At 37.4% G+C, this 16472-nt stretch overlaps 4 protein-coding genes across 5 annotated transcripts; 1 reads left to right on the forward strand and 3 right to left on the reverse strand.

The window, feature by feature from the left end:
* Positions 1 to 83: 83 nt before the first annotated feature.
* On the reverse strand, positions 84 to 2096 carry LOC112771185 (glucan endo-1,3-beta-glucosidase 14). 2 transcript variants are annotated; one of them, XR_003186940.3, is made up of 4 exons: positions 1623 to 2096; positions 509 to 1536; positions 265 to 415; positions 84 to 156 (listed from the first exon to the last, which is right to left on the reverse strand). XR_003186940.3 is itself a non-coding variant. In XM_025815833.3 (3 exons), exons 1-3 carry the CDS (start codon positions 1690 to 1692, stop codon positions 347 to 349), a joined length of 1167 nt encoding a protein of 388 aa, XP_025671618.1. In that variant the 5' UTR covers positions 1693 to 2096; the 3' UTR covers positions 84 to 346. The 2 variants fall into 2 exon arrangements, 1 of the variants encoding a protein (XP_025671618.1); XM_025815833.3 differs by having other exon boundaries at positions 84 to 415.
* Positions 2097 to 2248: 152 nt separating this feature from the next.
* Positions 2249 to 6098, reverse strand: LOC112771187 (uncharacterized). The gene is made up of 2 exons (XM_025815834.3): positions 5470 to 6098; positions 2249 to 3416 (listed from the first exon to the last, which is right to left on the reverse strand). Exons 1-2 carry the CDS (start codon positions 5551 to 5553, stop codon positions 2619 to 2621), a joined length of 882 nt encoding a protein of 293 aa, XP_025671619.1. The 5' UTR covers positions 5554 to 6098; the 3' UTR covers positions 2249 to 2618.
* A 1566-nt stretch (positions 6099 to 7664) lies between these two features.
* On the forward strand, positions 7665 to 10756 carry LOC112770670 (G-type lectin S-receptor-like serine/threonine-protein kinase SD2-5). Its single transcript, XM_025815007.3, has 2 exons — positions 7665 to 7956; positions 8068 to 10756. Exon 2 carries the CDS (start codon positions 8078 to 8080, stop codon positions 10469 to 10471), a length of 2394 nt encoding a protein of 797 aa, XP_025670792.1. The 5' UTR covers positions 7665 to 7956; positions 8068 to 8077; the 3' UTR covers positions 10472 to 10756.
* A 707-nt stretch (positions 10757 to 11463) lies between these two features.
* On the reverse strand, positions 11464 to 13020 carry LOC112770671 (uncharacterized). Its single transcript, XM_025815008.2, has 3 exons — positions 12147 to 13020; positions 11862 to 12034; positions 11464 to 11720 (listed from the first exon to the last, which is right to left on the reverse strand). The coding sequence occupies exons 1-3, from the start codon at positions 12837 to 12839 to the stop codon at positions 11573 to 11575; spliced, it is 1014 nt and encodes a 337-aa protein (XP_025670793.2). The 5' UTR covers positions 12840 to 13020; the 3' UTR covers positions 11464 to 11572.
* Positions 13021 to 16472: the final 3452 nt, after the last annotated feature.

Raw genomic sequence — 16472 nt, forward strand, 5'->3', positions numbered from 1 at the left:
ACTTGATTTCGAAAAATGAACGAGTTCTAGATTCTGAGTATGTAACACTACCACTCCATCATATAGTGACAATATACAAATCCTGGAAGGAAGAAGTTGCTCTGTTTTTACATATATATTCTGACATACATGTTGCACAAAACATGCTTTACACCGCTGAAACGTTGACAAAAACAACAAGTCAACAGCAATATATAGACAAGATTCAATGCCTAATCATCAAGCATATGACACATTTGTTGAGTGTTAATATAAGAAGAATACAAGGTTAAGTAGTCAGCTACAGCTTTCTTCTTGTGATGAAAACTGTTAGAGGATCCAAAGAATCGCCAAATTTGCATGTCAATCACAATGCTAGAAGAAAAAGAATAGCAGCACAAGTTGTGAAAACCATTACGAAGAAAGATCCACTACCCTGCATGAGATCATAGTTAGTTAGAAACATGGAAATGGAATAAAGATTACAAGGAAAGCATGATGATGAAGATCCATATATATATATATACACCTTATGTAAAGAAGTTGCAGAAGAAGGTTTGAGTCCGGTAAAGCCAATATCATATGCAATGCTTCCATCAGGCTTAAACAAGCCAAAGTTTCTCTCAGAGGTTGGGCCAGGCTTCAAATTCTCGTTGAACAAAGCAAATATATAAGCCCTCACTACCATCTTAGGCCTATAAGGAGTCCCCTTTTTCTTGAGCAGGCGCTTCCTCAAATTCTTGTTGTAAGTCCTGGCATTCTTCAGGGTTGCACCAGCCTCGTTCTCGTCGCCGCGAGAAGCCCAGCCGGTCTCAGAAACAATGACCTCCATCTTGGTATAGCCAACCTTCTCCAAAGCAGCATAAGCCGCATCAACTTGAGCATCAAACATGTTATCATAGTGCAGCTTTGTCTTAGCATCATAAATTCCGGGGCTCTTTTGGAATAGAGCATAGTTGATATCAATATGCTGAGGATCATTCTTGTAGGCCAAGAAAGGGTATGCATTTATGAAGAATGGGGAACCAATCTGGGAGAAGAATTGCAAGAGAGGTCTCATATATGGCATCACATCATCCTTGAAAGTGCAAGAAGATGGAGGGTATGAATTGGCAAACACTGCTTCTGAGTGTGGACTTGAAACTTGAATGTCTTTGGCTAAACCAAGCTTTTGAAGGGAACTATACACATTTCTAGCTGCTGGAAGCAGAGCTTCCCAGAGCTCAATATCTGTGCCTCCAAGGATTTCATTTCCCACCGCTATTCCACGGATTTTAGTCCCCGGAATGAATGGCTCTACATTTTCTTTGATCCAACTCATGGCGCGATCCTCGGCCACGCTCATGTCTTTAAGGAACTCATTGGGAAGTCCAACCACGATTTCAATTCCGGAACCTTTGAATGCAGTGAGGACTTGATGATCAGAATCATATATCCTTATGTTCTTGATCTTGGCGGCTTTGAGCAGTGTGACCACACTCTCCGGGGGAGGCAGATTGTCTGCTATCCTACCGTAGTTAACTCCGTATGTTCCTGTAAATGCTTTATCCGCTAATGCTGCATCAAAATGAATTAACACACTGTCAAAACTTGCTAAGAAATTCAACATAACAATGCATGTTTTGGAAAGGGATATACATTACCATGGGAAAATAATGCACACGACAAGAGAAGCAGCCAGAGAAAGAATGGTGAAGAGAAGTTGGTGATCATATTTAGAAAGATGAAGGGATTCCAATTGTAGAAAAAACATGTAGGTGGATCCTTGTATTATATAATAACTGAATAAGGGAAACGAGGAATAGGGAAAAACCACAAAACTCCTGGGGGATGATTCAAAACTTTTCCCGCAGGCATTGCCATAAACACGAGATTCTTGGCCTTAAACCAAAGATGATTGGGGGCAGAGAGGTTGTTTTCCCCAGATAAGAATAGATTCTTCCTTTTCCTCATTCTTAAAGTAATCTTTTGCAGTTCATGTTTTATGGTTTCCACTTGCTCTATGTATGTCATTGTCTCTATGGAGTTACGTGAAATATGTTATTGGTAATACCTTACGTGTCATCATAGGTAAGTGTGTTCAGAAACCTTGAGTCACAGTCACATCACCAGCGAATGAAAAATGCTCCCCACTTTTTGGCCCCCAAAGGCAGCTCCATTTACCTTTTACTTGTAATTTTTAACAAGATAAAACGAATAAATTTGTTAAATTCGCAAGGAATCTTGCCTAAGGTTTTGTAGTGAAAAATTCACGTGGCTTGAGGAAGGATTTGAGTAAAAGGGTACAATAATATTGACTTTAATCCTACAAGAATTTCAGAAATACGGGGAAATGTAGAATTTAACTGACTACTAACACGATTTCGAGACAAGAGTCTACAATAATCTACATACTACTAAAACGAAGCAGAGACTAGAGTCTACAATAATCTACATGGATGGACTAGGGAAAATAATAAGTCCTAATCTAAGATTAAAGATAGTTCTCCTAAATAGCTACCACCAAATCATATATAGAATACTACAGTCATCCATTGAGGTCACAAAATAACTAAACAACTTCGACAGTATCACAGAAGTCACGGTCGCCTAAGGCAAAATAATACACAACATTTCAGCAGCTAATATGAATGGTTGCTTCACTGTGCACAGTTCCAAATAACATTTCCATTGTCAACTAGCTCACCCTCCTTCTTCAGTTGCTCCTCGGCTTGAACGGGGTTACTTCTTTCATCAGTTACCGCGATATCTTGCTTTGCATTATTGATCTCTTCAGCAGATGTAGGTGGCACAGCAATCGGATCCTCCTCTTTCTCAGCACTGCCATTTGCATCAAGAATCACAGCATCTGATTTATCCTGCTTATTCTCAGTTGCACCATTTTCTTGGGATGCTTCAGTAACCATTTCTTGGTTTTGACCTTCTTCAACTGGAGGCTTGTCAGCAGTTACATTTCCACCTTCCGCATGACTATTCCCAATCTTCTCTGCATCATTCTTATTGTTCAGACCAGTCTCTTCCTTATCTACCACCTCTGCATCCTTGGTTTGTTCATTTTTTTCATTCTCATCTCCATTCTCAAGTTGCTTTTCTCCTTTAGCTTCTGGATCCTGGGGTTCTTCAGTAGTTACCTTCCCCTTGCCTTCCTCTGAAGCAGGTTCAGTTTCTTTGTTCTCCTTCTTTGATCCTGAAGATTTTCTAGATCTTTTCTTTGCAGGCTCGCTGTCTGTAGGTGGACTTGATTTCACCTTTTCGCTAATCCTTGCTGATCGTCGGGGGGTCTCACCAGTTCCCCAGTCAAACTCAGAGATTGCAGGGTTGCCTGGATGTGCCTTAAGGTATTGTTCCAATTGTTTTCTAGAACTGATCTCCTCCCCAGTTGGTGCAATGAATACAATTTCGCTTTTTCTTGGTGAGCCCACTTTCTTAGGGAAGTACTGTCCAATGGAACAAAAAATGGATTAGAGCAGTTTCCAAGCAGCATACAAGCAATCCACTGAGATTTGTTGTACAGCTCAGCAATGTAAGGTGGGTCATAGAGAAAGGAAATGGTGGCTGCATGATAATAAAGTCTTGTAGAGAATAGCTATTGATAATAACACAAAGGCCCACATCATCAATAAACGGTTAAGCATTAAGATACAATAGTTTAAAAAACAAGTATGTGTGTGCAAGTGTGTGTGTGTGTAAGAGTGTGTGTGTGTGTGTGTGTTGGGGCGGGGGGAGAAGAGAGAGAGAGAGAGAATAAAACAAAGACCCACATCATCAATAAACCATTAAGCATTTTGGAACAGAACTGTGAAAACTCCTAGTGAAATTATATTGGTTTGCATATCATGCCAATCCATTACAAATAGTCTGCAACTTCGACAAAGGTAGAACAGCAAATGGCAAATCAAATCCATAGCTCAAATTATTCCAACAATGTTCTTCCATTGCAGCTATTCCAAATTTCACCTATACAGTGACTATAAACTCAACAAGGCAAACAAAAAAAAAAAAAAGAAGCAAAAGAATGCAACAACTCAAGACAAGATAGACAAAGGAAGGTAGTCCTGTTTGGAACATATATAATAGATATTACAACCATAAATGTTAACTGTATATAGTTCATTTGGTACATCCATAAATACATTCATAACTTGCACAGAATTTAATGTTAGGTGTGTTATGGGTTTGGTTTTGGACGATTTTAGAGGGGAGGGGAACAATAATGTTAGGGAGACAATAAAAATTCAGCCAAAACAGCCCAAACTTGCCTTATTTATATTTTTTGTCTTCCTAGCATTACCAAGAGAGAAAGTCTTTAGAGGGTTAAATCCTATTCACAAGTTTTATTATTAGAAAGTGTGAGGGTTTTGAAGGTTTTTGTTCCTCTTTCAAACCCCTCATTTTCAAGTTCCCTCAAATTGGGAGTTTTATGAAATTTAAATTTAAATTACCTTTTTATTTTTATTCCTAATAAACTATTACAAAAGTTATTAGCATTTACTTTTTCTATTCCTAATAGTATAGTAAAACATAAAATTGCAAAAATAGATAATAAGACCTCCAAAGCCCTCTCCTCTCTTTCTTATTTCAAACTCAGAGAACACTGAACAAGATTATCTTAGGCCCTTCCTTCCCTCCTCTCCCCCTCCAAAACCTTTCCTTTCCTTTCCCTTCCCTCCCTCCCAACTTGGGAACACACCTAAAGACTAAAGTCTAACTAATTTTCTTTCATTCCTTGAATATTTCCAACCCTAAAAAAACTGCAGAGTAAGCCAGAGTTTCCTACTAGTGAACTCCATTTCTACTACAATGAACAAAATTCTCCCCCTCTTTTCACAGTCAAGCACCAATGAAGAACAACCATTTATTGCAGAAATTCTTCCCCCATAAACATAACCTTCAGTTTTTAGCTGGTTATATCATGTTGTAAATCACCTAGAGTCAAAGTCCTATGAAAAAATGTTAGCAGATAGTAAACAAAGAGAAGCTATAAATTCATTAAATTGTATCCTCCCTAATACTGATACGCATTCCACATGCACGAACGATAAACCAAAGCCTGAAAGATTCCACAATAGTCGGTTGAAAAAACTGATAATCATAACATACTAAAGATTTGGTGCGAAATATTGCACCATTGCAACACGCTATGCAGAGTAAGACCTAACAAGCTTGTATGAAGAGGATAAATTTGAAATAATTTTGCAGAAACAGAGTCCAAAAACTGCATTTAGTGGGCTGAAAAACCTAATGAAGAAAGACAGTCATAAAAGGAAGTGGGAAAATGGGAAACTGAAACCATACAAAAACCCTAGAAAGGAATTGAGCAGTAATGAAAGCAGAAGAAGAAAATTGGTATAGTAACAGAAATTCAGTAGGAGACATAAACAAGGGTAAGGTATCCTGTAAATTTAATTGTACAAGTAATTAACATATAACACAAGATAAGATACCGTAGATAATAGAAGATAAGAAATAAGATAAGGAGAAGAAAGAAACCATCTTGTTCCAAGAAGGGGGAGCTGGAAGCTCAACGGAGACAACCTCCTCCTGCAACTCCTTGGAAGCGTTGTTGGTGTCCATGAGTATGTTGTTGAAAAGGAGTTCCACCGACTCGGAAGGGGGAAAGAAAACCGTTGGTGCTGTGTTGTTTCTCTTTTGTCTCAAGTCTCTCAAACTCGACCCTCCACAGAGAATTTAAGTTGGGGGGGAAGTGGGATGTGATAAACTCACCTACCCACGACCCACCCTCAAGCTGCCACTTGTCCGTTAAACCCACACGACTCACACAACTTATCACCACTTCCATTTTAAAATCCAAATCTGAAATATCTTATCTTATTTTATTGATACAACAACAAGTACGTCTATGGGAAGCATTTTATCCAGTTAAAATAGGCACGTGCGACATGGAGATGCATCCGCGATCCGCCAATGGTGGCCTTCCTACTCCTGTAACCACTATAGTAATTTGTTAGGTTAGTGGTGCTAATAACGAGGCCTGATTAGTGATTAGTGTGAATTAAGGTAAATGGAATCCAAGTCCATGGGAATACGGTAGAGACGCTCCATCCATGGACCATGGGGATGGGAAAGGACTCTTTGGGGTTGAGTGAGACTTCAGACACAGAGCGCCACCTGTCGCTCACAGGTATAAAGTTACTGGATAACGTTCCGTTTATAATTAACTGGATTTAAATCTGAGTTTCGGGTCCGATCCATGACCCTCACCGCTACCCAACGCTCCCCCTATTTCTTCTAACTTTTAACTGTACTATTGTATACTAATCGGTTTGGAAATTAATTTTTATTTCCTTTTTTTCTTTTTTATAATATAAAATATAAATTTATTTTTTTTATTTGTTATCAATTGTTTTCATTTTAAGCACCTTATTAATGAATGTCTTAAATATATTTATCGTAGAAATATTTAATTAAAAGTTAAAACCATGTGGGATAGCAAAGTTACATGCTTTATGTTAAGGAGTTCAAAGTTCAAACACTATTACCTTTAAGTCCAGATTCAATCCAGTCATCTCTTTTGGTTTTTTTTTTTTTTTTTAATTGCATCACGGTGTTCACGCATGTGGGAAGTCATACTGAAGAGTCGTGTCACGTGTGCACTGCCCTTGTTGAGAGGAATGGATTTCTACACACCCAATAGTTATGGGCTTTTTGAATCAAAACTGGCCAGAAGAATATGGGCTGAATTGGATCATAAACAGCCCAACATATGCAGAAAAATTCAAATTGGTACCAGGCCCGTTTTGACTTTGACCTTGAACTCCTTTTGGAGCTTATTCACATTCATAGCACTTGTTTTCACATTACTTTTTGCAGATTTGAAAAGCTTTCATGAACTCCACGCTGGCGCATTCATGATCTCGGACTTAAATGGATACAAATAAATAAGCCATGACTAATGCTTCACCATAATCAGCGCTTGTGCCTGCTGAATTCATGTGTCACTTCACACCTTTTGCCTAACTTTACTTCTCGCCAGAATCTTCCAAGTTTCCACACTACCTTAACCAACTTTAATTTGTCTAATATGTCCAGTCAATTGCTAAAAAATAACAAGTCAATAAAGGATTCCACTATTTTGATTTCTTCTTTTCTGAGATAAAAACTAATCAAGTCACCATTAGTCCATAACTTTAGTGGTTATGACTTTAAATCAAACGTTGACTTCCCGTCCCCCCACTCCGTTTATGAATAATGATATTTACTTTCCTTCTTGTTTGAGTTAGTTGTGTGTAGTAAATAAAATAGTAAGTGAACCATGCAGTAATTGTATCAGTCTAAAATGTACTCTACTATAGTCCGTAGTCTGTAGTAGTAATTGAGAATGGGAGTAATTGATAATAAATATAGTTGGTGGAAAAAGGAAACTATTGTGACAGCTAGCATGATGAGAACCCCATATATAATGTCTAACTCAAACTTTTCATTTTTTTCAGGTAGAACCATTTTTTACTTATCAAAATGAGAAGACATCACATCTAACTCAAAACCTTAAGTGTAAAGTTAACGATCTTTCATTTTATAAATTTCTCACTCTTTCTTATTTTCTTTAGACTAATTTCATACACTTCTCACACTTTAATGTGGTTAAGACTTAAGAGTGAATTTGCTAAAACATAACTGGACTTTAAAAGGTAGTTAATAAGACCCGAAAGAGACATGTTAATGTTAGTTACTTTGATTTTACCTCAAAAGCAGGGAAATTAAAGTCCAGCACCGTAATGCAACTATAGCGACCCTACTATCTTGATAACCATCACCTCACACATGAAGTCTCGTTCTTTTTCACAAACATATCAAGTCCTATACAACTTGTTCGGTCTCCTCCTTACAACTTCCATAACCTGTCAAGATCCACAAACCTTTCTTCCTTCATCCCCTTTGGTTTCATCCTGCTACAACAACCCTTCTTAAGGTACAGCATGCCTGCTTCATCGTTTCTGCCAGCTACTGCAAAATAAGGTTTGTCTTAGTCTCTCATTTTACGTGTATGCTAGTACTGCCAATGTAACGTGTCTATGGCTTCCTGGATTGTTGTAGTGATTAAATTAAAACTAGTGTTTATTATTGCAGCGATCAAATCATGGGGCTGTTGAAATGTGGAGCCTTGTTTTTGTGTGTGCTGCTTCTGTCCACAACCTGCTTGAGTAAAGAACAGCACATTCAGAAGATATATCCTGGCTTCAGTGCATCTAAGCTGGATTGGGACGATTATAATGGAATGTTCTTACTATCCAACAACTCGGCTTTCGCCTTTGGATTCTTTGGTACCCTTGATGTTTCCTTGTTTGTTCTAGTAGTCCTTCACCTGAGTAGCTACAAAGTGGTTTGGACTGCCAACAGAGGCTTACTTGTTAGGAATTCTAATAGATTTGTGTTAGAACATAGCGGGAATGCATATTTGGAGGGTGGCAACGGTGTGGTTTGGTCAACAAACACAACAGGACAAAGAGTAAGATCCATGGAGTTGCAGGACTCAGGGAATTTGGTGTTGATTGGGGAAAATGGGACATCCATTTGGCAGAGTTTTCACCATCCCACTGATACTCTTTTGCCTGGTCAAACCTTTGTGGAAGGAATGACACTAAAAACCTTTCCCAACCGCAACAACTTGTTCCATTTTCTTGCTTACAAGGCAGGTGATTTGGTTCTCTATGCAGGATTTGAGCCCCCACAACAATACTGGTCAAGCCAAAAGAATTTCAGTGGCAAGATTCATTCTGCTTCTCTGGTGTCCAATTCATGGAATTTCTATGACAAGAATGGGGATTTGCTGGGGAGAACTGTTTTCTCTGACCATTCAGATCCTGACTCATTTTGGGTTGCTATTTTGGACCCTACAGGTGCCATCTCTTTCTATGATCTTAGCAAAGGGAAGGGTGCTACATCTGAGGCAACAAAAATACCACAAGACCCTTGTGGCATTCCTGAGCCTTGTGATCCTTACAATGTTTGTTTCTTTGAGAACTGGTGTGAATGCCCTGCACTTCTCAAATCTCGCTTTAACTGCAAGCCACCTAATATCTCAACTTGTTCTAGGACTTCTACGGAACTTCTATATGTTGGTGAGAAGCTTGACTATTTTGCACTTGATTATGTTGCACCGGTTTCAAAATCAAACCTGAATGCCTGCAAAGAAGCTTGTTTGGGAAACTGCTCTTGCCTTGTGCTTTTCTTTGAAAACAGCACCGGGAGATGCTTTCATTTTGATCAGACTGGAAGCTTCCAACGATTCAAGGGGGGTCCCGGCGGTTTTACTTCATATATGAAGGTGTCCATTGATGATGGAAATGACCACAAAAAGCAAAAGAATGGGATACTGCTAATTGTTGCCATAGTAGTCTTCACAGTTCTGGTCATTGTTAGTCTTGTGGCAGGGTTCTGGTACTATAACAAGAAGATGAATCTTGTTAAGCATGAACAAGACACATTGGAGGAGGATGATTTCTTGGATGGTCTCTCTGGAATGCCTACTCGATTTACTTATGCTGCTCTCTCTACGGTGACAAAGAATTTCTCCACAAAAATTGGTGAAGGAGGTTTTGGCTCTGTGTATCTTGGTGTGCTTGAAGATGGAACTCAGTTGGCTGTGAAAAAATTGGAAGGTCTTGGACAAGGGACAAAAGAGTTCAAGGCTGAAGTGTCTATAATTGGAAGCATTCATCATGTTCATCTGGTGAAGCTTAAAGGCTTCTGCGCTGAGGGTCCTCATCGCCTTCTCGTCTATGAATACATGGGGAGGGGCTCTCTGGACAAATGGATCTTCAAGAACAGTGAAAACACTTTCTTGTTGACTTGGGATACAAGGTTCAACATTGCAATAGGCACAGCCAAGGGATTGGCCTATCTTCATGAGGAGTGTGAGGTGAAGATTGTCCATTGTGATATTAAGCCGCAGAATGTTCTTCTTGATGATAATTTCACTGCTAAAGTTTCAGATTTCGGACTGGCTAAGCTAATGAACCGCGAACAAAGCCATGTGGTTACAACTCTAAGGGGCACAAGAGGGTATCTAGCACCAGAATGGATCACTAACTATGCAATTTCTGAGAAGAGTGATGTGTTCAGCTATGGCATGGTCTTGCTGGAGATTATTGGAGGAAGGAAGAACTATGATCAGTGGGAAGGCCCAGAGAAAGTGCATTTTCCTTCTTATGTCTTCAGAATGATGGAGGAAGGGAGACTGAGAGAAGTTATTGACAAAAGGATAGACATTGATGATAAGGATGAAAGGGCTATGATTGCTCTCAAAGTTGCTCTATGGTGTATACAAGATGATGTCAGTTTGAGACCTTCCATGACAAAGGTAGTTCAAATGCTTGAAGGTCTCTGCCCTGTACCTGATCCACCATTATCTCAGTCTAGTTCTTTCACAGCCTTCCTGAAAATGAGTAGTGGAGAAGCTTCTTCTTCAGGACAGGGAAGCTTCTATAGTAACGTGCCACTTTCTTGTGTTCAATTATCTGGACCAAGATGATGATAAAGATGAGATGAATAGATACACTTTCCTTTTCTTTTTTCTTTTTGGTAACACCATCATATTCAAGTCAACTTGCACTTTTGCTTGTTACTTTTGGCCTAGTAAGTAACATCTTTTATGATGACAATGTTATTATATTGTAGCTTGGATTGCCAAAGCCATCAATTTTGTTAAACTAGAATGCATTTTGTTGTATATAGACTATTGTGTTGCTTATTTCCTGATTCGGATGAGAAATTTATTTGAGACAGAAACACAAATCTCAGTCTTGTTAGTTACAAACGTTGTTCTGCTTTGTTCTGTACTATAGTGTCCTCAAGATTTTTTGTCTCCATGGAGCATGTGTTTTTTTTTTTTTTTTTTGTGTCTGTGGTCAGAAAGTAAACAATATCATATATGCCAGAAAAAGAAGGAAAATGAATAATGAAGGTGCAGATATACTAAAAGATCATAAATGGAAAGAGACAAAATCAGAGAGTAGTGTGTTGGAATCAGTATAGATTGCCTGCATTGAACAAATTGTAGCTGAATAATGAATTGTGAATGATACTGTTTCTCATCACGTCCATGCCAAATGGTGAGAATAGACATTCTGAAAAGGACTCAGTCTCAAACAAGATGTCACCTCACCTTATCATTTTATCAATGAGCCTGACATGTGAAATAAATAAATAATACTAACAATGATAAAAAGGAAATCATGGAGGACTATTATTCATTATAGATAAACAAGCACCTAATACATTTGGAGCCGTTGTTTTATGCCATTATTAAAACCTGTCACCTATATTGGAAGAGTATCTTGTTGACTTTTATGTTTCTTTGTTTCCCTTTCTTTAGTTTTATCACTTGTTTTCATAGAATCAGATCAATGGATGTTCTTGATCAAAAGAACATTATCCATGAACTGTTCTTTATTCCTTAGCATCTACCAAAATTTCATATTACCAAAGGATACAAATTACAACAGTGCAAGCCTCATTGTCACATACACATAAAAAGTTGCCTTCTCTTATTTATGCCATAAGGTATTTACAACCAGACACTCATCTCAGCAAAGTCAACCCCACTTAGGTACTACATAGTATAATAGGAACATCACTCAGAGACAGAGAGGTATGCATTAAAATGAGGCTGGCCATTAGCTCCGTGAAAGACATTGCTGTGATCAGTTTGATGTTGGTGGTCTTTATCTTCCTCCTCTTCAGCATCCCAAAGGAATTTAGCATAAGAAGCCAGGACATAGCTGAAAATAAGTTAAGGTTTACACATCAGATTCATCAACATATAAGAAATATCAGCATAAAAATGAAAACCATATAATATCGAACACTTTGCTAACAAAAGAAACAAAAACCAAATCTTGATCCATGAATATATATCTTACCAATCATCAGGGGCGCTTTTAACAGCTTGATCAAAATAGCCCTCAGCACGATCAGCATCCTTCTCTATTTGCCAAATTAAATCGGCATAGAGTGACAAAACAGTTGCATCACCAGGATTAGCCAAAATGGCTCTTTCAAGATATTCTTCGGCTTTAGGATAATCTCCACGAACCTATATTTGCAAATTGAATATCAGTAAACCATTCATAGAAACAGAGAAGACAGAGCACAATAGTTTTCTTAGATCTTCCATGTATTGATAAGTTTCAAAAAACAAGCTTTACCTCTTTTAAGAACTTAGCATAATTTCCAAGCAGAAGCGCATTGTTGGGGTTAGCTTGAATCATGGTTTGGTAATAAGCATCAGTCTTATCTGATTCCCAGCCACTTCCATCTGGGACTCTTCCACTGCCACCACATATCTTGCCACCATTACTCCCCATCCCACCACCAACAACTAAAGTCTGCAATCCCCTATTACCTCTCTCCTTCTCTTCACCACCATCTTCATCATATTCTACTAGGACTTGCCTATCTAAACCTGAGACTGAGAAGAGTTCTCTGATTGAAGGTTTCCCTTTTGTTGTGTGAGTCATCACTTGGTCACTTTCTTTGATCTTGGTACCATGCTGACTCTTGAGCACGTTACTACGTGGTATGCAACTCTTGTTGTCGTTATGCTTTGTTGGGCTTTGATGATCTGATGAGTCAGGCAAGTTTTGTCTTGGACTGGCAAACGATCTTGTTCTAGAAAATTGAAGAACCCTTTCTGCTTCAGGGGAGGATGGTTCCCTAGAATGGGGTATGAACGAGGTTGGTATTGGTGCGGAGGAGCTTCTTAGTAACATTGTTTTGCTGTTTAGAGAAACAAACACAGAAGACAATGAGAGAAAGAAGAAGTAGTTCAAGGTATATAATTGGAAGAGTGGAAGTGAGTGACAGAAATGAAGCATTACAAAAGCAGAATCATGCAGCATATATATTATTAGAAGAGTTTTAAGTATATCGAGAATATCGGTGTTTCAGTTGTTTTAACCGTTGATTTGAATTATAAAAAATATATATAATATATATTAATTAAAATCAACTATTAAAATAACTGGAATACCGATATTCTCAGATACACTTAAAATTTTTTCTATATTATTAGCATAGGACAATACTAGTTGGAGAGCACAAACCTGTAAGAGAAGAACACGTTGAGTGCAAGTTGTTGGGACCCTGTTCCCATGTACTGTGTTTTGTTTGAAGGCTGCTGAATTCTACGGCCAAGAATTGTTGTTGCATGTGACAGAAATGGAGTCAACATCATCATTCTATTCTTTCCAATAGTGAATAACCATGCGGCAAAATCTGCTTGGCTATGCTGAAGTAACTGCATATATTTTGTTTGTATACGGCATTTGCTTATGATTGCAACATTCCACAGCTTTGATAGCCAAAGAGGGTAGCTACACTGGAGTGGCAAAGTGGAAACAGACACATGCGATATTTTTATATCTTATATATTGTTGTCTTGTCACTACTCACTAAGCGTGAATGCACGATCAACTCAGACTCAATGATAATAAATCCATGATTCTCTAGTTTGTATTGTTCATAATTCTGCATTGATGAATATATTATATAGTGGTGCCAATAAAGTAACACAATAACATTTCATTGTGTTGGGATTGAGTATTGATGGACACACTTCAACATTATTACACTGGAGCGGGGTTATTATTATGATAATGATGAGTAATGAAAGAAAAGATAAGATAACAAGAACAGAACAAAACAAAAATTAGAGGACAAAAGAAGCATCTGGAGAAAAATAACGCGACAGAGACAGAGGCGTGGCACTAGCAAGTAAAATAAATATCTCGAGCAACATGGTAAGTTACCCACGTCAATCCCATAAGCCATAACAGATGTTTTTAATTACAAAAATTAAAGAATAGAAAAGAATGCGAACTTTTATTGATGGTTGATTGATTAAATTGAATTGAATTATGAAAATAAAATTAAATATATATAGAGTATTAGTCTAAGAAAGATAAAAACAAATAAGATGAGATAAGAATAACTAAAGATAAAATAAAATAAAATAATAAAGACTAAAATTATAATTGAATTTATGTATTCTGTTGGATTGAATTTATGAGCTACGACACTTCTTTATTGTTGTTATAGACTAAGGTAAAAGAGTAGTTTAATAATTCCCATGTCATGTGACAGTTCCAGGTGACATCGTATAAATCCTTGTGTTCATGTGTTGGAGCAGTACTGTCTAAGAAAAAAAAAAAGGTGAGTGGTATATTCAATATTCATTGATAGGAATTGGTAGCTCCTGAGAGAAGTGACAGCCATGAAAATGATGGACTTCGAAATGGGAACCGTTCTCTTGGCACTCTCCCATCCTTATTTCTTCTTAAAAGCGTGAATGTTTTTTCACCAAACCAAAAATATCATTCCGATCCTTACGGTTTCAAAGCCCAGACAATACATAAACAAATAAAAGTTCGTACTTAACTATATTCACTAATAAGAAAGAGACATTTGACTGTCCATAAGCAACTAGATCTAGAAAATCATAAATATCAAATGTGCTTCATGCATGAATCAAATTCGCCACGTAAGACTCCACTAAATGGGTTCACCGAACCCAAGTTTATAATTGGGCCTCCATTAGCTTTCCATCTAGTGATCTAGCCCAATATCATCCACAATTACGTAAAAAGTGAAACAAAATATACCCAAAAATAAAATGAAAAAAAAAAAGAGAAAAAGATGATTCAGACGAAAAAAATTTTGCGTGTTCTTTTGGATTAAATAAGTATCTTTTTCCTGTATTATTTTTTAGAAAAAGTATAAGTAGAGAATGGAAATATTAAATAATATGAATAATAGATATATTTTAATATTAAAATTTAGATGAATAATTTAAAAATATACTATGTTTTTATTTGATTAGTGGTTGTTCATATTATTTAAGAAAGTGATTGATTATCTAATATAATCCTATTTTTTATTCTATTTTAATGATATGAACTAAATTGACTTATTGAGATTAATTTTTATTTATTAATTAAAAAGAATAATAAATTTAAAATAAAAACTAATTAAAGGATCAGGAAAAAAAAAACCTCAGATACTCATAACACCTAAAAAATTTCTGGATTCTGACAATAGATAGTGGCATAAGAGGTATCACTGCATCATTAAGTATGGACTCATTCGGAATTGGATCAAACTCTATTCTCGATATGTAAATTAAATCATTAGTCTTAAATACAATTAAATCAAATAAACCTCCCAAATTACATCTAATCTAGACTTGAAACAGTGATGCATCATGCATGCATGCGAGTAGTGGAAAAGCAGACTTGATGAATCAACTAACTGGAATGAGGATATAGAAAACTAAGTAGCGCAGCATGAGTAACAAACTGGTGTAATTAGTTGACTAATCAAAATCATCATCACATTAATTTAATTGATTATATGGTCATGATATTCATATACACACACACAAGACATAGAGAGTGAGAGATGAGAGATGGATGAAGTGTGCGTAAGCAAGCACTAGTATTATATAGAATGAAGGTGCAGGAAATGGGGATTATTAAGGGTGGAAGAGCTTATTGCCGCATGTGCATCGCCATGAAAGGAGGTAATAGCTGTCATCCTTATTATCGTCGTGTTTGAAGAGACCCTTACTCCTTCTGTGGTTGGGAACAATGACCGTAGCCATGCATGGCCTGCACTTCATGCACTTGTCTACACATGCCGGAGGCCTTGACCCTATCACCGCCTTATTATTGCTTTCGTCCTCGCCCAACAATGATCTACCTCCTGCATCACCTGAATCAATGTAGAGACGCATGCACTAATATACATAATCATCAAATCAAAGGGTAGCTAGTTACATTTTCCATATATGGGTAGCTGGCTTTGAGGGAGGTTTTTTACCTGATATGGGAAGTAGAAGAGTGAGGGAAAAAATGAAAGCCACAGTGAAGAATATTGCAAGTTTGAATCCATGTGGAGCCATGTATTATGGAAGGGAATTGAAGGGAAAGAGTGAGTGATGTAAGTCACAGTGGAAGGAAGGAGTATAGTGTGTGTATTTTAATTTGTGAATGAATGTATGTGTTTGAGAAAGGAATAGAAAGTGATTCCTTTGGTTGAAAAAAATAATAATTTTGGGGAGGGGCTTACTAGTATTAGGAGAGATGTTTCCTGTGAGAGAGACAATGATCTGCCTTCATAGCTTGTCAAACCAATAAAAATGGAATTCCACACACACAGTGAAATATGTGCTATTTTCTTTTCTTTGCTTTCATTTTGGGGAACTGGTGAATCTGACTTTGGATTGTTGGTGAATAGTAGTGGTTCTGACTGGGGACACACCAAACCAGAGTATGTGATCCCAACCATCCCTATTTCCTTGGGAATCTCAGCCTATTGTTCTCATCCATAACCATTGCCCATCTTTAACTTTCCCTTTGCTTAATTAATTGCTGCATTCAATGCTTACAAACACTCTTTTCATTTTTGCTTTGCTCCGGTCAAATGAAGCCCAACATTTTACCATTTCATAGTACTGTACTTTGTTAGCAAAACTC

Source organism: Arachis hypogaea, chromosome 18 (assembly GCF_003086295.3).
Source record: "Arachis hypogaea cultivar Tifrunner chromosome 18, arahy.Tifrunner.gnm2.J5K5, whole genome shotgun sequence".
In the NCBI taxonomy this organism is placed as follows: Eukaryota; Viridiplantae; Streptophyta; class Magnoliopsida; order Fabales; family Fabaceae; genus Arachis; species Arachis hypogaea.